The sequence below is a fragment of the Notolabrus celidotus genome, chromosome 19, assembly GCF_009762535.1.
Source record: "Notolabrus celidotus isolate fNotCel1 chromosome 19, fNotCel1.pri, whole genome shotgun sequence".
In the NCBI taxonomy this organism is placed as follows: Eukaryota; Metazoa; Chordata; class Actinopteri; order Labriformes; family Labridae; genus Notolabrus; species Notolabrus celidotus.
This window is the reverse complement of record NC_048290.1, coordinates 14,311,529-14,333,680: the sequence shown is the minus strand read 5'-3', so window position 1 is coordinate 14,333,680 and position 22,152 is coordinate 14,311,529. Positions and strand designations below refer to the sequence as shown.

General features: G+C 40.4%; 1 protein-coding gene across 1 annotated transcript in view; it reads left to right on the top strand.

Moving 5' to 3' along the window:
• Positions 1 to 22,152, top strand: part of cacna1bb (calcium channel, voltage-dependent, N type, alpha 1B subunit, b) — a 194,813-nt gene that overhangs the window by 169,285 nt on the left and 3,376 nt on the right. The window contains exons 40-49 of the mRNA XM_034709309.1: positions 3,518 to 3,614; positions 9,266 to 9,371; positions 9,501 to 9,608; positions 10,552 to 10,661; positions 10,934 to 11,124; positions 12,408 to 12,537; positions 12,639 to 12,749; positions 15,232 to 15,270; positions 17,957 to 18,203; positions 21,561 to 21,763. Of these exons, the coding sequence (XP_034565200.1) occupies positions 3,518 to 3,614; positions 9,266 to 9,371; positions 9,501 to 9,608; positions 10,552 to 10,661; positions 10,934 to 11,124; positions 12,408 to 12,537; positions 12,639 to 12,749; positions 15,232 to 15,270; positions 17,957 to 18,203; positions 21,561 to 21,763 (1,342 nt within the window). The remainder of the gene's footprint in view (positions 1 to 3,517; positions 3,615 to 9,265; positions 9,372 to 9,500; positions 9,609 to 10,551; positions 10,662 to 10,933; positions 11,125 to 12,407; positions 12,538 to 12,638; positions 12,750 to 15,231; positions 15,271 to 17,956; positions 18,204 to 21,560; positions 21,764 to 22,152) is intronic.

Below are 22,152 nucleotides of genomic sequence, written 5' to 3'. Positions count from 1 at the left end.
CGTATGTTCACGACCTATCATTATCTCTGTTTGTTTGACAGAGGGTTTGAGACCACTTAACTTCACAGGGTGGATCCTTGTTGCTGTTTTGTTTCTGAATTTTGGGTTGTCAGAGGACAAATTACCCAACAAATGTTGAATTTCCTCATAATAGTTATTACTCATTCTGAGTCCAGTGCTTTTACACTTTCAACTCTATTTATTAGACTCCTGAACTTTTGGTTTGTGCCAAATGTATTTGATTTATCTCTGATGATATCATCCTGTAGATCAGGGGTTCCCAAAGTGTGGGTCGGGACATCCTGGGGGGTCGCCAAACACAAATGGGGGGTCGTGAGATGTCCTCCAGAATGTTTTTTTTTTAAATAGTAAATTTTACCCATTGTAGTAAAAAAATATCGACAAAATTGGAGCTAAACCTGAAATAAAACCTTGATGAAAGAAAATGTAATGAGTTTTCTGCCTTTCTTTGTGCCAGATGACTCCTAAGTTTAGGGTTCGTGAACAGTTAATTATCGAAAGCATCCGTAGCAGTAAGTTAATTCATAACCACCCAGGAAACACAGCTACATGCTCATATAGGTAGGGTCATTTTCTGCAGACCAGCTAAATGAAGCCATATTAAATCACTCTGAGGGACAGTGGGGGTCACAAGTCTTTGGCACCTATATTTTGGGGGTCACTGGCCGAAAAGTTTGGGAACCCCTGCTGTAGATGTGTAGGTTGTAGTTTCTGACAAGAAAACATCAAAGAACTATCTTGCTTTCTTTTGACAGTCAAACATGTCACTTAACATTAATATTTGCTAAAGTAAGAGTTCTTTTCATGAGAACAGTGTGCCTTTATTCCTTTTCCTTGACATGTTTTGACTACAAACTTCCTGTAGTCTTCTTCAGAAGAGTCAGTTGACTTTTCTGAAGAAGACTGCAGGAAGTTTGTAGTTGAAACATGTCAAGGTAAAGAGTAAAATGAACTGTCTTCCTGTAGTGTACGGTGTCAGAACTATGGCACCTTTTTGGACGATCAATATTTGCAGGGTAAAATGTTAATCAGAGCAGCTTCTACAGGCATTATGAATGCTATTCAGACGTGATTAAACTCAGTGATGATTCTCTCTTTTGCCTTTAAAGATCATAGAGGGGCATCAGTATTCATTTCAATCTGTTTCATGATTTCCAAATAACTCCTCACAGGAGCTCTAGAGAAAAAACACTAGAAGTGATTTTGTATTTCCCTGGTGTAGTTGTATTCCCAGGACTGTAGCCTCTATGTACGGGAATCCTGCTCCACAGACTGAGCTGGCACCTAAAGCTTTTTTCTTTCCCTTTTTTTAACAAAAAAAGAAACAAGAAAGAAAAACATCTTCCAGCTTTTTTCGGTCAGAGAAATAAAAACTGAATCTTCGCCTGCAGTTTATTACAGTGTTCATGCTGCTACTTCTGAAGCACTCTTTTTGTTTCTGGTATCAGAGAGTCATTTATTTTAGAGGTGTTGAAATAACCTGTGACCTAACCTGTTGAACGTGTTTTATCTTTTTCAGCGGGAGGATATGCTATCAGGATATGTACAAATTGTTGCGTTGTATCTCTCCCCCCCTGGGCCTGGGGAAGAAGTGCCCTAACAGGGTGGCTTATAAGGTTTGCACTCCCACACAGTCCTTCTGTTTTTTAAAGGGGGCTGTGCTGGTCTCAGACCATAAATGTCTGTTGTCATTCCCTACGGTGGTGGAGAATGACCTGGCCACACATGCATACAAACACACATCGATCCCCCACTAACCAGCTGGCAGGTAACCATGGAGAATGCAGGAAACAAAGCTGCAAGTGAGGCTCAAACAAAAGGCATCAGATGCCATGTCTGCGATATTTCCTTACTTCTAAACACTGAGCGGTCAGTAAGGAGAGCATTGTGTGCTTTGTTTCCACTTTGGTTACTGCTAATGTCTCTTAGCATGCAGAAACAGAGGGCATCTTAAAGGAATACTCTGCTGTAAATCTACCTTTTGACTCTGACAAGTTTGTAGCTGCTGCAAGGTCTGCATCTCAACAAAGAGGCTATTCAAATACTAAACAGGGAAATAGAAGCATTAGGATTACATTATAAAACAACAAGCAATACAATCCACAGTTAAATAGTTTGTACCACAAACAACAACTTAAAAAACACAAAGAAACCACAGCCACAATAAAACAACAGAAGAATTAAAGACGTCATAAAATTAAATGTGAAGAAGGGGACAGAAAAAAAGATCGAATGTGGTGAGATCACAGGGAAGCAAACATTTAAAAGCTGCCTGAAGTCAAACAAAAGAGTAAAAGACCAAGAAGGAAAACAATCAATTAAACATCACAAGAGATTAGTTTGTGACTTTAGATTTAAAGTGGTTGCATGAATAAGAAGATACACAATCACTGCAGTCAGGATGAACTTAAGTCTTACAATAAATCAGTGTTACTCTACAGAGATAAAAAAAACTGAAGTAGACTGTAATAGTACTTTTTTCATGTATGCATCAAAAGGGACCTCCAAAGTATGCGTCCAAGTGTGTTTCCAGGTGTTGAAAACTATAACTGATAAGAAATACTGGATACAAAATGTAATTTAGTGAGCACCCAAGGATGCCTCAGCCATGTTCAGAGTTAATTTGACATTTTATAATGGAGCACAATGTGTGCGCTGTGTTCTGGGGCTGCATACAACTCAATCACATAAGAAGTAAGATTTATGGATTATAACCTACAGAACTAAACCTGAATTAATGAAGGGATAGTTCTTTTCTGTAAGTCAAGTTGCAGATACTTGTCAATAGTAAGTGCGTTACCGACAGGGGATCCCGGTCAGCTTGGCTCGTTGAGAAACCAACTGGAGCAAATGGAACGATTAAGATTTGATTAAAACAAACACTTGGTGGACTTTTCTTTTCATTGATGGCACAATTTCAATACCTAGCGCAATGTTTTATCTCTCTGTGGGTAAAGGGATATAAAACATTTCAAGAAATCAATAAATATTGAAAAACAAATGAAGCGTAGGGAATGGTTGACCTCTTCTGTTGCAGAGCTAAAGGGTTAATACTTCAGCTACAAACACTTTAGAGCATCTTTTAAATCCCCACATTGTTAATATCTGATTCTCAAAAGACAGATATGCGATGGAGTAATCCTTTAACATAAAATGCACTCTAATTCCCAAATACATGTCCTCTACCAAGATCCCTCCATTCAGCTTTTCTCTGCACAGGGCATCCTCTGGAGTCTCCTCCCCTCCTTCCTTCTCTGGGATCCATTCCTGAATCCTTAACCCAGCTGGGAAGGCATTCCAGATCATGATATCCTGGAAATCTTATTAACAAGGATTTCTGTGTTCTCCTCTTCTACCCCCTCCCATTCTCTCTTTTGTATTTTACCGCTTTCTGTTGTGCTCGAACTCCTCCCACACCCCTTTTCTACCATAACCTCCTCACCTGGGAAATGTCCATTCCTCCTTCATGGCCTCCTACCATCCTTCCCCTGGGAAGCGGCCGCATGTCTTACCGTGACATGTACGAGATGCTTCGAGACATGTCTCCTCCGCTAGGTTTGGGGAAGAAATGTCCTCCCCGAGTCGCCTATAAGGTAGAATCACCCCCTCCTCCTTTGCTCCTCTCTCTGCTGGTTCCCTCCTTCCACCTTTCAAACATCCTCTGCTTTCTATCGATGTGTCACAGCTGGTATCATCTGTCCTGCTGCTGTGTTGGTCTTTGTGTTTAGCTGTGAAGCTCTGTGGCCTTGTTGTGCACTGAAAAGGATTGCTGCACTGAGTTCATCTACAGGAGAAATCATGTCAAACTGATGAATAAATACAGATCAGAGAGCTCTGCAAAATACCAGACCATGTCCACAACTCATCTGAGAGGGAAAACACAAGTCTCAATGTGAGATGGCATCTAAAATAAAAAGGAACAAGGGGAGATATTAATTCAGTAGGATGTTATGTTGGTTGTATTTATTTATATACTTTATTTAGATATGAAAACTACAGTACATAAAAAAATGGAGGATTTAGTTTTGTGTAGCTTTTCAGCCTCTTTTAGCTCATAGTTTTGATGCAGCAATCTCACAACCCTAAGGCCAGAGATATACTCGCTGTTAGCTATGCAAACACAAATGCATGTTGGCTGCCTCCCGTTTCCACATGTTGGTTTGGTGCATCGGCTGTGCATATCTTCAAAAATCAATGCGACAGTGCAAGGTGCAGTAAGTAAATATAAACAGCAGGGGCAGAGTAGAGGCAGAGCGGATATGACAGAGTAAACAGCAGCAGAGATTTCAAGTGTTGGAAATCTTTGAGGAAAAGCTGATAGAGCAAGTGTGAACGTAAACACCAGCAACGTTACTGCCGCTGGCACTTTTTCCGCCATCATCTCAGCCTTAACATAGAATAACTTCCTCAAATGTCGCCATGTTGTTTGAACATCCCACACATCAGGTAGTTGTATATGACATGAGCTTCATGCTGTGCCCTCTGGAGGCATCCCCCAGTAACTTTCATTGTCAAGTATATTTACAATTACGCTCATGATGCAGCCGGACGTTCACGTGAACGCAAGGCAACACAGCAAGTGTATCTCAGGTCTAATCATGCCCAATTTGCTGCAGCAGGCAGCTGTTTGCAGCAAATAACTCCTGAAAATCCACAGCATGTTTCCCACTCAGAACCAAATGACAGACACACAAGGTGTGGACTAGCTCAGGAATAAAGTGGAACATCTAAGAGATCACATTTTAGCCCAATCTTGACCTCAAGAGTACAAAAACTCTGTAATTTGTACATCTAGTGCTCCCAATCCAAGCAAGGGGGGTAAAAATATGTAGTACCTACTTTTAACTGACTCTCCAGCATCAGATCAAATGTTTTTGTGATTTCAAAGATTTCAACAGTCTGCCTGAAATGATAAAATATATGCCAAGGGCAAAAGCAATGTTTCCACAAAGTGCCAAGTACTGCTCCACTCTGTCAATGTCTCCTGTAGTGAGCTTAACATCCAGCAGAAAGGAAGGGTGGGATCAGACAGATTCTTACAACAGGAATATATTTCATTATATTGAGACAGTGAACATCTCTGAGATCCAGAATATGGCTGCAAAGATTCAACCTGCTGGTTATCCGTTAAACAAACTACTTTAGTTTTATTGCCATGTGACAGGCAAACCCCCAGAGGAGGGTCTTGGATAAATGCCATACAATTTGTCCAGGCATTCAAGTCCCAGAGGACGAATGCTGCCGACTTTGGTGAGATTTCATCTTCCATCACACTCAGGTTGACATATTTGGTTCAGAGTGAGACGTCGTGACAACTATTTGATGGATAGCCAAGACATTTGCAGCTGTTATGTCTGTGCACCTCAGTCTCATCAGACCATTATCAGGTTGAGATTTGACTGTGGCCAATAAACACTGAGTGTGTTACCTGATGTATTTTTTAGAGCGACCTCTGTTAGATGTTCCCGTCAGCTTCAGATTTAGTCGTGTTGTGTTTGTAGCTCATTAGCATGCTCACACTCAAAGCAGTGATGGAGAACGAGGTAAACATAGCATCAGCATGTATACAAGCTAATGCAAGCATTTTATCATTCTGATGTTTGCATGTAGCTCCACTGTGGAGCACAGCATATCTGTAAACTGAGTCCCCTGAGGATTGTTACTGACACATGGAGTGACACATAGAAAGCTAAAGATGCACATGGGGGGAGGAGTCCAGACTATAAAGGAGAGTGCTTTTTGGAGTGATTAGAAGGAGTAGAAACTCAACACAAAGATAAAGTTGCAAAGGTAAAAGCTGCTTTCTGCAACTAAAACATTAACTATCTGATCTTTCTCTTGCTCCATAGAGGCCAAAAAGCATAAAACCAATCCGGGATATCTCAAAACCTGATAAAAGGATTTCAGTGAAATGAGATGCAAGTTCTGGCACAAGAACAAGAGATTTAGTGCCGGATCTTTGGATTTAAATGCAAATCAAGACCTCCTTTCAACACTTAAGAGATGGCACCTTTAAAAAACACTCTCACCATTTTCACATCAGCTCCTGGCAGGAGTACCTGGCACATTAATCCACCATCATGATCATACGTACGGCTTGAGTACTTGTGAAGTGAGAGTCAAGAATATAGCCCAACAATCCTCAGGTAGTCTCTGTGCCAGCTGCTTACCTTTTAGCATGCAGACTTGATGGGAGCAGTTCCAGCACAAGCACAGCTGTCCAAATGAATCACATTTATAGCAGCCCTGCCCCAGTTGTAAATGTCTGGGTCTGACGTGGTCACATCTCCAAATATAACTCCTGCTCTTGTGAATCGAATGAAAAAGATGTAAAACAAAGACACATAAAGAGCTGCAGAGCACTTTAAGGCAAAGATGTGTTATTCCACTTCTCTGTTTTTCTGTTATTCTCCATCTCACTTCATTCGAGTTGATCACACTCCTTGTTAACCTCCTCTCTAATGATCATATCATCCCCCTGATACTCACAACTGTCCCTGTTACCCTCTCATTTCCAGTTTTATGTTCTGTCTCTAGGCTAAGCTTCACTCTTCCTTCTGAATGATCTTTCTTTCACCCTCTCTGGAGACTCTGTTTTCTTCTCTACTCCCTCTAACATCACCCTTCCGTACCCATTCGTGTGTGTGTGCATGAGTGTGTTTAGTCTTTATCTGCGAGCATGTGTCTTCTACATTTGTGCTTTTTGATGATGTGTTTCTTTTTCGTCTGGTGCTCATGACTGCAGCCTCCGTTCCTCTGCTCGCGCTTTCTGAGAAAAAGATGCAAGACTTTGCACGCCTAGATGCTTTCCAGTTGAGGCACTTACTCTCTCTCCTCCTCCTCCTCCTCCTACTCCTCATCCTCCCGCTCCTGTTCACTGCCTCTCATCTTTCAATCTCTCTCTCTGCATTGTTATTCTCCCAGAGTGAATATAATTTAACTTTTTGCATGTATTGCCTTGAAGAAAATGGGAACCATCACGCACAGTTTTTCCTTTTCCAACAAACGTTTCTGAAGCTTGATGCTCCAGCCTTCCACTCCTTTTTTTATTTTCCTACCCCTCCTTTAGCCTCACTGTGAATGTGGTGTACTAATTCAATCATGCATGTGTGTACAAGTGATTGAAAATGCAGCATTAATCCAGATGTTCTTCATGGTTGGATTCTGCTGATCACTTTCAACGTTTCAAAGCAAAAGCCTGATTAATTTCAATTCTAATGCAACTTGATTGCTGCCTGGTATGTTAAAAACGACCAGCGTTAAGCACTGAATAGTTTGCTGCAATCACAGACTGCTAGTAACAGTTTGGAATTCAACCATAAAATGTTTAATATGTTATTGAAAATGAGCTCAAAGTGACATTTTTACATTGAATAACAGTTCAAACAGAAACAAAGCAACAAAGCCTCACATCCGAGAAGCTAGAACCTGCAAATGTTTAGGTTGTCCGACTTCAGGGGCTAGACTATTCATCTTTTCAATTAAAATATTCATAATCAATTGAATTCTAATTTCAGCAGGTAGGAGGAAACTAAGGTTTATTCTTCTTGACTCTTGCTGTAGCTGACAAAACTGCATTGTTAGCTGGAAGTCCTGGCTTACTCGGGTCTCCCTGTTGCATTCAGAGCAATCATCCACTCTTGAGCCATTGTATGATGTAAAAACAAAAACAACTTTATTCTGGTGTTCCTTTAGTGTCACAAAACCAATAATCTAGCAGATGATGCTTGATTCCATTCTAATAAACAATATTCCAGACAGACATGATAAAAAAATGTGCAACTCCAAACCAGTCTAGCTTCTACAGTCCGTGCCACACACCATCCTTTATTAAAGAGACTGTGTCTTCTCATCAAAAAAGGAACCTAAATAGTATATAAAAAACAAAATCCAATTATAATTTTTACATGCTTCACCACAACAATTTCTTAACTATACTAAAGCTAAATAAATCTTTAAACAGTCATTAATAGCCTGTAACGTTACTTTGCCTCATACAGTAGCGTTATGTTCTGTCTTTTTCTAAGTCACAGGCACCAAAGCAAATGTTTTCATGGTGTTGTTAGATTTTTTTTCCATAACATCCCTCTATTTGAATTGAGAGTATTATTGTCACTGCCCTTTTCTCCCATCCTGTCATGGCTGCAAAGTGATCCAGCCTTCTTCAATTAGGAAACTTAGTCTCAGCTCTGTGCATAAATGCATCCTAAATCCAGCCAAAGTTAATATGAAGCCAAAGCAGTCTGAGCCAGGATTATTTAAGGGGTATATTTCAAAGTTTTCACCCATACTGGCTCACTGCGTGCAAGGGTTTAGAACAAAATGCCACAGGAAGTGAAGCCCCCTAACATCGGCCATCATCCATTCAAATACCAGCTGTGGCCCCTTTAAATTAAAGTCCTGGATGCTCTCTTTTCCTCTAGTCCAAAGCCCTCACTTCTATTTACTGTAGGTCTATTTGCCTGGATGTTAGACACCACCAATAACCCTGCATAACTTAGAGATACCCTGATGGCTTCAGCTGAAATGAACCCATCTGTTCGTCTCTTTTTAAAAGGAAGTATGATTACAGCAGGCGAACGACTTCTCTGCCAATATTCAAAAGATAGATCTTATGATTTATAGTTTTCTTACAGTTTTATGTTCATCAGTAAACCCTCTTTAGTCTTCAGGTTTCTAATGCTCATTATTTGTACAATAGAGACAGGCTGCTGCATGTGAGAGCTCAATATGTTCAACAAGTTAACAATGCTCTCAGTGCTGAGCCTCTGAAGTTAGTCATATTCAAGCTTTAAGCAGACGTGTGCTCTGCTTGTGGTGGGTTTCTCTGTAGTCTCATAGCAACAGCAGAAGCCATAAACAGCACAGAGCTCCCAGCATTCATCTGTTCAGTGTCGTTAGCTTAAAGAAGCTGTGTATGGTGAGTACAATGGCTTTGTATTGACAAATCTGCATCAAAATGATGAGAGGTTTCTTAAATAATGATTAGGAACAACAGCTGTCTTTTATTTTAAAACAACCACATTTACAGGCTCCAGCTTTTCAACATGAGGACTTTGTTATGTCATTGTTATAGTAGATAAAATATCTTTGGGTTTTAGAAAACTCAGACTTTTTATTCTAGGCTAATTATATTAAACAACACTCCTGGAATTTAGCGAATAGCCGTTTCTCTAACTTCATCTGCACTGTTGATTGATTGTTCCTGGTTCATGGCCCAACCTCTTTGACTCTTCCCTCTCAGCGATTGGTGAGAATGAACATGCCCATAGCAGAAGACAACACGGTGCATTTCACCTCCACTCTGATGGCACTGATCCGCACAGCCCTGGAGATCAAACTGGCATCCGGTGAGAGACTAAAACTACAAAATCCCAAATCCCTCGCGGCTGGACTAACAGCTCGTATGTTAATGTGATTGGCAGTGATCGCTGTGGTGCAGATTTGATGTGACATATTTCTTGTGGGCGTGTCCCCAGGGGTCCTGGCACAGCATTTGTGCGATGCCGACCTGAAGAGGGAGATAAACCGAGTGTGGCCAAGTCTGCAGCAGAAGACTGTTGACCTGCTGGTGACACCTCCCAAATGTGAGCCATGGTTTTTAATAAACTACCCAAACCTAGAAGTTTGCTCATCACTCAACTTCCTCTTGTATCTTTCTAAAATATGCATTTCATTTCTTTTTTTTATTCATCATTCTGACATATCGTCTGACTGCATTAAGAAAAGCAGACTTTCAGGAAGCAGGGAAAGATTCATATTTTATGAACACTTCATGTCGAGGTACACAGATTTCTATGAACTAAGACTAGATGTATTTGGGTGACACTCTTAATTACTGCATATTTGTAAAGATCAGTAAGTGATCTAAATTTAAGAAGTTAATATGCTTTGCTCTGAAGGAGCCTTAGAAAACTGAAGTACCATTTTACTAATACGCTTAACTTATGAGTTTGCTGAGGAGTTAACAGCCTAGTTAAGTTTTGCAGAAAAAAGAAGAAACATGGTATTACGTTGACTAATGAATAACTAATATGGTGCAGATAATAATGCTCATTAGAAACTAGTAAAAGGTGAATTTGTGTAACATAAAGTGTCAGTAAGATGTAAATGATTCTCTCTTTTTGTGTGTTATTGAGCCTCAAAGGTCCAAAATTGAGTGTACAGTGTGGTGAAGTCTTTACAGCCAGCTTATAATACAAATCTACAAAGCAGGATTCTTTTTAGACTCTAAAGAAGATTCCTGAAAAGAGTTTTTTTTCTAAATGTCATATTAATGATATGCATTATTGTGTCTTCTGTCAAAATACCAATATTTTAAAACAACATGCTGACTGATAAGGATTAAGAAAAGTATGACAAGCCTAAAAAAAATGGGTTAAAAGATAGTTGGGTTTTTTTACAGTGTGCTGCTTTGCAAACTTTCTAGTAACCATTAGAAAACAAGCCCCTGAGTTGTACTTTGTTCATCTGGCTCCATCTACTGCTCACACGGAGGACTTGTCCCTCATCCTCCTCTCTTCTCCTCAGACAACGAGCTGACTGTGGGGAAAGTCTATGCTGCTCTGATGATCTTTGATTACTACAAGCAGAATCGAGCCAAGAGGCTCCAGCAGCAGAACACTCCAGGAGGAACTCAGGTACGCCAGGTTATACAGAATAGGGAGTGTTAGAAGCTCATGCCTGGTTGAAAAACAAAACAGAACTTAAGCCTTAAGGGAGCAGTGGAACAATCAGACAGAACCAATATAAAAATAAATGAGACAGAAGACTTTTAAAATGTATCTATATTTTTAATCAATAAAAGACAACCACATATGATTTTTTACTCTCAGATGAATCCATTTTGTTCTCATTAGAATTCATGCACTCTTTTGGTCAGCGTCACTGTTTCCTCTCTTATTTTCTGCAGAGTAAACTGGGGGCGTTGTTCCGTCCGGTGCTGCCCCTCACTCACATACTGGAAGTAGAACCTCGGATCTCCAGCCCCAAACAGCCCCTCTCACCCCAGACTGAGCCAGAAGTCAAACCAGAGACTATTCTCACCATGACTGCTATCACCGCCGCTACCACTGCCACCTCCTCCACTACTAGAGACGCTTTGTGAGTGATCATCTTCTCTGTTTTATACAAAAGCTTTATTGATACATAAGTATTATGAAATATCTACAAGTCCAAGGCAAGGTCATTTTATAAAACACAATTCATTCACATAGGTTTCAGTGTGCTTGAAGTAAAGGTGTGCCATTTATTTTAAATGATTTTCAAGATTCTTTCAAACTGCTGAAAGTCAATGTTTTAAGGAAATAATGCCTCAGAAATAAAATGTTAACCATCTTTATTGCTTTAGGTAAACACACTAAATTCTCATACGCATGTCAGTTAGATTTATTTTAATCTTACACCATTTTAATTTTAGGGTTTTTATGTTTGTATACATGAACAGCCACATAAGTAACTTCTCATTGGTCCAGTTTGTCTCCCTGATGTTTTAATATTACATTATTTGCATAACTTTCATATTGGAGTTAAACATAATGATGAGTTCTAATACAAGGTACAAAGAAACAAGAGCCACATATCCTTTAGATCAGGGGTTCCCAAAATGTTCAGGCCACAACCCCCAAAATATAGGTGTTAAAGACTCGCGACCCCCACTATCCCTCAAAGTGATTTAATGTGGCTTCTTTTAGCTGGTCTGCAGAAATTAGCCAACCTATATGAGCATGTGTCTGTGTTTCCTGTGCTGTTATGAATTAACCTACTGCTACTGATGCTTTTGATCATTAACTGTTTACCAACCTAAACTTAGGAGTCATCTGGCAACAAAGAAAGGCAGAAAACTCATTACATTTTATATTTTCAAAGTTTTATTTCAAGGTTAGCTACTGTTTTTGTCCATATTATTTACTGTATTGGGTCAAATGTACTATTTTTTAGATAACTTTAAAAAAAACAGCGTTCTGGAAGACATCTCATGACCCACACTTTGGGAACTCCGGCTTTAGATGATTGTAGTAACAGTAAATGCATCTCTGCTGAACAAACAACTTGCAGGGTTTTTTGTATGGATAAAGCTCCCACAGTGCTTTGACTTTTCTCTCTAAGGAGCTGAGATAATAGTATGCAGTTTAAATTTGGGTTACTAGTGTTGTCTGTAAATGTGGGTCAGCTTGTAGAGTGAAAGTGTTCGGGCCTGAACTGCTGCAGGGTTCTTAGAGTGACAGCAGGGAGTCGTAGTGAACAGAGAGGAGGACTGGTGTGGAAAGCCTGTTATGCAAACTCACACAATCCATTGCTATTCCAAATAATACCTCACTTCACATTTCATCCTGCTCACTGAGCTGCCAGTATTACACTCAGAGCCTCTGTGTGTTTTTATTCAGACTGAACCAGAGGAGTGGAATAAAACATTCCCAGTCCGGAGATGTTTCTCAGACGGCACAGAGGCCCAAAGGCCGGAGGAAACTACAGAGAGGCCAGTCAGAAGATGTGCCATACTCAACCCGACCTCAGGTACACCAACACTTTGCCAACCTCTGAATCTTGTTTGTCGTTTGTCAAGACTGTGCCACCTGCGTTTCCTCCATACAAATAACTACTTCTCTTTCTTTCAGGAGCTGGTTGAACTGAAGCAGGTGGAGAACATTTCAGACACAGAAGGATATCCAAGTCTGGAAGGCCACTGCAGGGCAGCCTCTCTGCCCCGTCTCAATGCTGAGTACTATGTAAGCTCTGCAGGGCTCATGATCACATACATACTCTTCAAATGGCTTATTAACACGTTTTAGCTGTATTCTTGTGACTGTACCAGGTTTTGAAATGGCAGACACTGTGGATCCCTTAGATTTAACTTGATATAATTACAAACAGTAGATTCTGCAGCTTAAAAGAACTATACTAAAGGATGGCTTATTGTAGCAGAGGGGGTAGAAAGGAAAAAGGGCTGAAAAAACGGATGCAAAGCTGAGTGATAGCTGGTCATTTAAAGCAGACATGAGCTAAATGAGGCGAAGTCCCTTTCTGTCAGTCCACATCAGTTCATCCTGCGAACCCCGACCTCACCACTCTGATAATATTGCATATTTAACTGTGGAGGAAATTCAGGAGAGAGTCAGACTCAGAAAAGTGGTCAAAACAGATCTGATGACCAACAGACCAGGCTTAAAGCCAACCTCAGCTCCATCTCTTTGCCCGGGTTGAGGTTGTAGTTGAGTTAGCTTTTCAAATATGTTTCCTGCCATTGTTGGACTTAAAATGCCTCTGCAGAAACCAAAGGGGGATGATCTGTGGATGCACCTAAATCAGAATAAGATCCACAGAGTTTGTAATGTCATCTGGAGACCTAAATATTAAACTTTATGTTCACACAGTTAAAATAAATCCACACTTTTTGCTAGAGAGAGAAATTATATTCTGTAAATATAGAGATAACGTGTAATATTCTAGGATTTATATTTAATGTAATACTCAGACTTACCTTCAACAGGCTCTAAACAGCTGCTCAGTTTGTGTGACTGAAACAGTCATTTTGCGGCTATAAATATGAACTGTCATTCATTCATGCTGATTGTTTTCCTGTCACTTGTGAGTAAGAGGATCTGCTCTTGTCTGCAGCATATGGATGTTATGTGAATAATATTTTACTGTCCATCATTTTCCTGTTCCCGGATTGTTCTGCTTGTCTGATCATGTCAGCGTTGAGCTGAGCTGTTTGTCTGTCTCTGTTTTTATGTCTGTCTGTCTGTCTCTCTGCCATCTTGCTCTCTCCCACAACACTGAACATGTGCTTTCCTGATGTTTATGTTGCATTTTGATCTCTCTCTCTCTCTCTTTTTGAAAGGATAAGGCTGGAGTTATTCTGTAGTTTTGTTTGTGTCAGCAAATCCCATGAGAAGACCAAAACCAACAATGCAGTGTTCCATCTCGAAATGCTGCATAACTGAGGATTAAATGATGTTAAAACATGAACAAATATATAGGTATATGATAGAATTAAATACACAAATGTATTCCATATAACAGCTGGTAATATAGTTTTGTAAATTGAGTAGGAATAGTGCTCTTTTACCTGCAGTTACCAAGCAGCAACCTCCGGTCTCAAAATATGAAGCCCATGCAGAAGTGTTATAAACTGCAGTTCATTGAGAATCCGCTTGAGGCTGGCTGCAGAAACACAGGGAACCACATAGACATCAATTCAAAGAAGATGATCTTTACAGCAGAAATAAACATGTTTACAGCCTGGTTCAAAACGGCTTGGGTCTACATAGCTAATTTCTCCTTCGGCACACACTGTACGGGGGGTGAACTTTTTCTAACTCGGCGGTTCATGCGGGAACACATAGCTGTTGGCTAGGAGGCTCAAACTCCACCTCTTCACCTCACATTAAGTTTGGTTAAGTTCAGCATTTCCAATATGGCTCCTGCCAACGATTGGCTTCAAAACAGCGCTCAGGAACAGATGGGTGACGTCACGGATACTACGTCCATCATTCATACAGTCTATGGTTGTTACACATCTGTGGTCCAGCAAGTATTGACCGTGGACTGAAAACAAACTTTAACCACACACCTGGGGTCTGAAACTCATGTTAGTCTAGAAATCCATGTCCTTTTCTTAGAAACTCATTAATGTACCTTTTAACATTATTAACCAACAGATCTTAGTAGGCCTCTTATTTAAACCCAAACTATGATCTATTCTTGACCAAATAAAGTGTTTTTTAAGCCTCAAATCTACAAAACTCTCCTTTCACAATGCTGACCACATCTGCTTTTATTCTTATACTTCCAGACGTATAAATTAGGAAAGGTGTCTAACTGGTGTCTCATTTATTATTGCTAACCTGACATTGGGGTCATGCACTTGCAAAACTCATGCTAAAGGGAGACCAGTTAATATTTTAGTGCATACAAGCTTCTAATCAGGTGATAGCTTCTGATCTGCTCCTTATTGGTGGTGTTTTAACGTTAGTAAGTAACAAGTAGTAATAAGATGTTTTAGACTTTGGCTGCAAACACATCACTTAAAGGGGGATAAGGACATTGTTGATTTTTTGGTTTTTAATGGTTTTTATTGACAAGAAAGAAAATACAAACTATCCTCAGCCTTGTCCGCACTCTCCTCTTCTGTTTTCCCTCTCTCCTTTTTTGATACCCACTGCTAATGTTTTGCCCACCTCCCCTCTTGTGTGTGCTGTCTGATAGCGGAGCCACCCACGCCACGCCCCTGGGACCCACCTGGCAGTATGTACCACCTGTTGTGCCACCTCTTTCAATCTCTTCTTCCTCTTTTTCCTGCTCTCGTCCTGTCCATCCTTCATTTTTGTTCTCTTGTATCTGTGTTTGGCTTCATGAACTCTTCTCATCCTGGTGCAGAGTTCACACAACATCCCACCATCACGAACACAGTAACACTCCGACATATACAGTACTCACCACTCATTTCATGACATTACTGACGAAGACATTACATGTTACTAAGAAATTCCTCTACCTCACATTCGACCCAGATTACATCTTTGAAAAAGAGATGTTTGTTTGTGTATCTGGGGTAAGTCCAGCACTCTGCCCTGCTTTCAGCCTTTAACTACAGCAGTGCAGTTCTACACTTAGTGAAATGTGATTGTGTGTACCTGAGTGTTGTTATGTAGTATCTTAGTAGTGTTGTAGTTCAGTAATGTGTAGCTTTTTTGTGTGTGACTGTGAAGCAAGGCAGGGACAGTACTGCTGCTTTTGTGCTTTTGAAATAACAAGGTTCTTTCACCACAAAATCTCGTCCAGCCTTAAGTGTCATTTGATCTTTTATTCAGTCTTAAAGTCTTTTTAAGTAATTACCTCTTTATTAATCTCTTACTGAGAGTTAAAGACTTCATCAGTCATTCGGTAGAAACACAGGGGGTCTGTTCTTTTTATATCATAGCGTCTATGTTAAAAAGTAAGATTTTAAGACTGCATATTAGACAAAATATGATATAACACATATTAATATTTTCTGCTTTGTGGTGGTATTGTATTCTGTGACTGTAGCTACAGTTCAGACTGTGTAATGGGAACAAAAGTGACAGCACCACCACCTTAAACTGTCTTGGAGAGATTAACTATAGTAAATAATATCATCATGGTCTGAAGGCTTTGTGTTTTAGTTAAGTGTAAATATTTCTGGAGCCTGAAGTCTACAAAAACTTCCTCTTATTACCTTTTATGATCAGACGTGTTCCTAGGCAGTCACCAGCAGGTGGTGTGGTAACTCAGCTGCTGTTTTAGTTCCCATCACATCAGTTTGTCGCCTGATAGCTGTACTGGTCAGAAAGATAAGAATGAGGTGGGGTAAGTGTCCTCTAAGCATTTGATAAAGTGTAAATAAGTGAATGTAATAACAAAGAGGCCTTAAGTTAGTTTTAGAATGATTCCCAAGATTAAAAGTCGGATTATGAGCCTTTCTCAAACCAGCCCATACACCCTCTCCTTACGTACTTCCTCTCTATGCAAAAGGCCGCTACAGTGACCGCTGTCCACACCTTTGAGCAGAGGTTCCCAAAGTGTGGGTTGGAATCCCCTGGGAGGTCGCGAGACACACTTTGGGAACCCCTTTTAGGAATTATCTAAAAATAGTACATTTTACCCATTACAGTAAAAAATAACGACAAAAATAGTAGCTAAGCTTGAAATAAAACCTTGAAAATAGAAAAATATAATGCATTTTCTGTCTTTCTCCGTTGCCAGATGACTCCTAAGTTTAGGGTTAGTGAACAGTTAATCATCTAAAGCATCAGTAGCATTAGTTTAATTCATAACAGCACAGGAAACACAGCCACATGCTCATATAGATAGGCAAATTTTTGCAGACGGCACATTAAATCACTTTGAGGGACAGTGGGGGTCGCAAGTCTTTGGCATCTATATTTTGGGGGTCGCGGTCTGAATAGTTTGGGAACACCTGCATTTGAGTGTCGAGTGGGTTGGTGGGGTTAGAGCCCTCACTGTGCACTGGTACTGGCTTAAATACTGCAGACCAGGATAATGTACAGTGAATGGTTAGTTGATTTAATAAACATTACGTTTATTTAAATCTCTGCAAGGTGAGCAGAACCTCAACATGAAGCAGATCCCTGCTTTGACAATTCAAGCCAGGGTCCTGCTAAAACGCTAAGCCTGCTTATTTGTTGTCATTCACATTAAACTGAACGTTTCCACTGAAGGCAACATTAGACACAGAGAACAGGACTTCTGCAGGAATATTTATGTTGACATTTAGCTCTCCTTTCTTCTTCTCAGAGCTCTGCAGTGACACACCTTTAAACATAAATGAGGCAAATGGTTTAAGTTATTTTATAGCAAAAGTTGCTGTCTGCTGCCGTTGCCTGGATTGCAGGACAGGATGTTGCTCCACTTTGCCCTCTCTAAGCTTGTTGGGGTCCAGTAGCTCCTCAGGCTGCTCTCATATCTGTGCACGCTAACTGTCATTATTTCCCCTCTGTGTGAGAGTAAATTTTAAGCTGCACCGTGCTGCGTGCAATCTTTAAGATCAGTCCACACCGTCAGCACTCAGCAGGGAGGTTTGAGTTTGAGAAAGGCTTGTTTAATAAACCATATATGCCATAAAGGACATTTTACTAGACCCCACCTCTTCTTTGTTCACTAGCAGAGACGACTGCTAGCTTACAAATCACATGTAAGTTCTGTGAGTGTAAGTATTCAAGTTCTGTCCTGGTTTTATGTTCATTCTCAAACGTTTCTGACATCTGTGCTTGGAGATGAACAGGTAGAAGGTTGGTCTTTAAACAAATGTTACTATCCACTTTTGTTAGATTTGTGTGTCGTGGATATTTCTGTGATCCAGTAAACGTGGTTTGAGTGAAACCACCAGAGTCATCCCTTCTTTCTCTACTCGTTCCCAACACCTCTGAACTTTGTTTCTGTTCCCTCTCAGCCGATTGTTGACCTCAGCCCGATAAGACGCTCAGCATCCTCACTGACACAGCACCACCACCAGGAGGGCGGGCTGAGGGGGTATAACCTCGACCGGACTGGCCAGTCAGCAGGACCAGGACAAGTCCAGGACAGAGCCCACCACCATCATCACCATCACCGCTGTCACCGACGCAGGGACAAGGACAAAGATAAGAAGCAGAGGTCTCTGGATAGAGCTGCTTCAGTGCAACCGTCAAGCACAGTTGGTAAGACGAAATGAAACTTCTTTGGTTTCATGGGTGAATATTCTATTTTGCTCCCAACACTTTAGATATCAGAACACAACACTGAACTTTAAAACATGCAAAAAAATAAATGCAGCAGCCTGATTAGTTTCACTTAGAGAGGGTTGCTTTCACAAGGGAAGAGCTAAACATAAACGTGAGTCAAGATATAAAAAAATACCTTGATCAACTTTGTCTTAACTAGTTTTGTAAACTGCTGGATACAATAAGCCAAATATAGTAGTTATCAATGTGTAATCCTATTATGATAACCCCAACTGTCTCTTTCAGTGGTCACCAGCTGATTTTGGTGAAACAAGGCATCGATATGTTTGTAGCTCCCTGCTTGTAGTGTGTTTGACTTGCTCTTGGTCATTGCCCGATGACTGCATCATAAAAAAGCTGAGCAAAAAGAAAGATATTGAATCAAGGGAATTTTACTGGAAAATTATGTTACCATGAATGGACACATAACTGTTTTTCAGTGGAGGCTACACAGTTGGGTCAAATCCCCTTGGACTTCACGGCTGGGTATTTTCCACAGCATCACGATATACATGTTATGATCCATATGTCAAAAGTGAGAAGGCTATGTCACGAAACATCTTACAATTCACACTGATTTTGGATAATGACTATACCTTACACATTAATTACTACTAAAGGCATAGTTTGGAGAATCCAAAACACTAAGGCCCTGAAAAATTCTAGATGTAAATCAAAATATTCTGTTACAATCCCACAGAGGTGTGGACTCGAGTCCCGTGACTTGAACTCAAGTCAGAATTTTGATGACTTTGGACTCGAGTTGACAATATCATCAAAGACTTGGAACTCGACTTGGACTTTGGCATCAATGACTCTGTACTTGACTCGGACTTTAGTGTGATGACTTGAAAATACTTGAGACTTTGAGCATTAGATGAGTTAAAATGACTGTACAACGTCTCCAGAAGTCCATTTGTTGTTGCACCGCTTAGCACTGAGTATATCCTGAATGCTATGTCAGCACTCTTCTTCTGTGCGATTAAGATCTGTCACTCGCACTGGTCTTATTTAAGTTTTCTACCTCTTTCAACAAAATGTCAGTAAGAGTCAATGTAAACACTGAATGAAGACCATTTTCTCTTTTTCTGTGACTAAGTCTTGTCACACTGGTTTTATTTTATTTAGAAATGTCAAATTTAATAGATTGTTACATTGTTAAAATGGCATTTAACAGTGCTTATGACTTGTAAGGACTCGAAAATTTCATGCTTAGGACTTCGGACTTGACTCAACTTGTCTTGTCTTAACTTAAGACTTGACTTGGACTTGCACATCTTTACTTGAGACTTGACTCGAGACTTGGGATTGAAGACTTGAGACTTACTTGAGACTTGCAAACAATGACTTTCTCCCACCTCTGCAATCCCATAGCTAATATTAAATGCAAGTGAAATATTCTTTATTTCCAAGCATTCATAGCCTCTCCTGTTCTCTCTTTTACTTTTAGTTTGTTGCTGCAGCAATAATATCCTGGTTTCATTGGACTTTGAGTCCACTTCTGTTTGCTGCAAGAATGTCCGCTGTTTTTGCTCTACATCTGCACACAACTAACGTACCACAGTTTCTGTTATGAACCAACGAGTGGGGATTACATCGCTCAGCTCACACTGATTAAGCTGCCTGAAGCCTTCGATATAAACAACTCTGAAATTGTGCAAGTCTTTACAAATACGCATAAAAATTCTTTTGTGATCTGAGCCATGTTGAGGAGGGAAATTTTGATTTGAAAGCTTCATTGAGTGCTTTACTTTGAGTAGTTTGCATATTGCATCACTTACATCCGCTTTTCAACTTTGTGGTGTTAAAAATCCAAAACACTCCCTATCTTTGCTTTCAGTTTTTCAGGCCGCAAGTTTCTTACTCCTATTTGTTTGTTTTGAATTGACATGTGCCCTGAATCATGAGGTTTGGGTTTTGCTGCCACAAGGTTGGCTTTATATGTCTTTCAAAACATGTCATCTCAGCATTTGCTGCAAAATTGATCCTGTAACATATGTATGGCTGCTTGGATTGGCAAAGGGGTACATGACAGTATATTGCAATATTGGTTTTTTTTAGCACAGCCCTACAGTACTCATCAGCACAACCAATACAATCTAAGTGTTAAACAATTTAGTGTAAATATGTCATCACATAAAGCTTCCAAAATCATGGACAAGTCCAATAACAGGGCATATTGTAGGTTGTTGAGGGATTCATTTATTTCACACTGGGACATCATTTCATATATTACAGGGAGAATGATATCAAAAAAGAAAGTTGGCATCACCTCCACAGAGAGACGGTGATAGCAGACTAAGCTTTCATGTAGGATCACTAAATGTGTTAAAGCAGCTGCAGACATTCTTTGAGGGATTAAAGTTCCATGATCGGGTTTGAAGGTGAAGGGGTTTCTGCTGAGCTTCAACCACAGATTGTACATGTCAGGCTTTCCATCTGATTAGAGAGAGTTACCAGCTCTCAGGGGAAAATCTGCTTTGCTGGGGGATTTCATTCTCGCTAATGTTTTGCCATTTGCTCCTTTTGTTTCCTCTGACCTTTACAGTTACATTCACAGCATTTTTATTGAGCTCTCAAACAGGAGTTTGGGTTTCTGATTTGACCACTGACATCAAAGTAGTAAGTTGTCTTGTTTATGTTATTGCACGAAAAATGGTGACAATCACAAGGATAGAGATTTGCTGATTAACCTCTTTAAGGTAAGTTTGAAGTTCTTCCAGGCTGAAATGTCAGACAACCTTTGAGTTCAGACTCTTTGCAGCATACTGAGTCGTGGTCTCAGTCTTTGTTTGCCGTCTGTTAGAGCGATTAGAGCCTGAGAGCCGGTGGCAGGCTGGACTTTGTGTTGACACTGGAGGGCAGCAGCTGGGCTTTATTGCTGACATAAAAGGCCACAGTGGACAGGCCCAGTGCAGGGATTTATGGACCCTGTGTGATGAGATAGCAGAACATCCAGTAGCCCAGTCTTTATCTACAGAACTAATAGTGAGAGTGGAGAAAAAGGCATCTTGTTAGTGTTGGTGTCCTTGGCTCATAGATGGAGCTTCAGATCTGGTGTTTATGATGCTGGAAGGCACTTGCATTTTGCAAAGTCCCCACCATGCAGCCACACAAACTGGATGCTTTGTTGGAATAAATCCTCTGCTCAGATCTCACATCTTGTCAAAGTGTGTTTCAATGCTGGGTTGAAACTATATCCTCTATTTTTCTAAAAAATTAACAAAATATTGTTTTCAACATCAGATGATCAAATGAAGAAAGTAACATCTAATCTATAACCTTCTCTTCTAGATTCATTCACCGACCCTTCAGCTGAAGGTTTGTCCAGAGAGCGAGCGAGGGAGCGCGACCGCAGCCGTCCTCATGAGAGGAGGCACCACTCCTCGGCAGGAGAGAAGCAGCGCTACTACTCCTGTGAGCGATACGGCAGCAGAGAGCAGGGTCACGCCAAGTCAGCCGGTCCAAGTCGATCCACCTCCCCTGGAGAGGGACATGTGAGTAACCTCTTGTATTTGGCTCAGTAGTTAACACACAGCTTTACTTGCACAGCCTGTTAAAAGTATTGTTCAAGAGGTGCAGACCTCTGGCTTAAGTTGTAGAGCATTCATACTCTTTTAAAGGCAAACAGCGCTGTAGTTGGTGCGTCCAAATTTGAGAGACATTTTGAAAGACAACCAAGAGGTTTTTGAAAGGTCTTTGACCCGCTTCTTCAGTTACAAGAGCTGATCTGCAGGTTTCCTTCTCCACATTCCTACATTACATTTCTGCAAATGTTACCAAACTGAGGCTTAAATTAACCCCAGAATAAGAACCAATACTAAGTAAATATTAAAGGCTCTTCCATATCAGTATGTGTGTGGTCCAAAAAAAAAAAACAACGCAG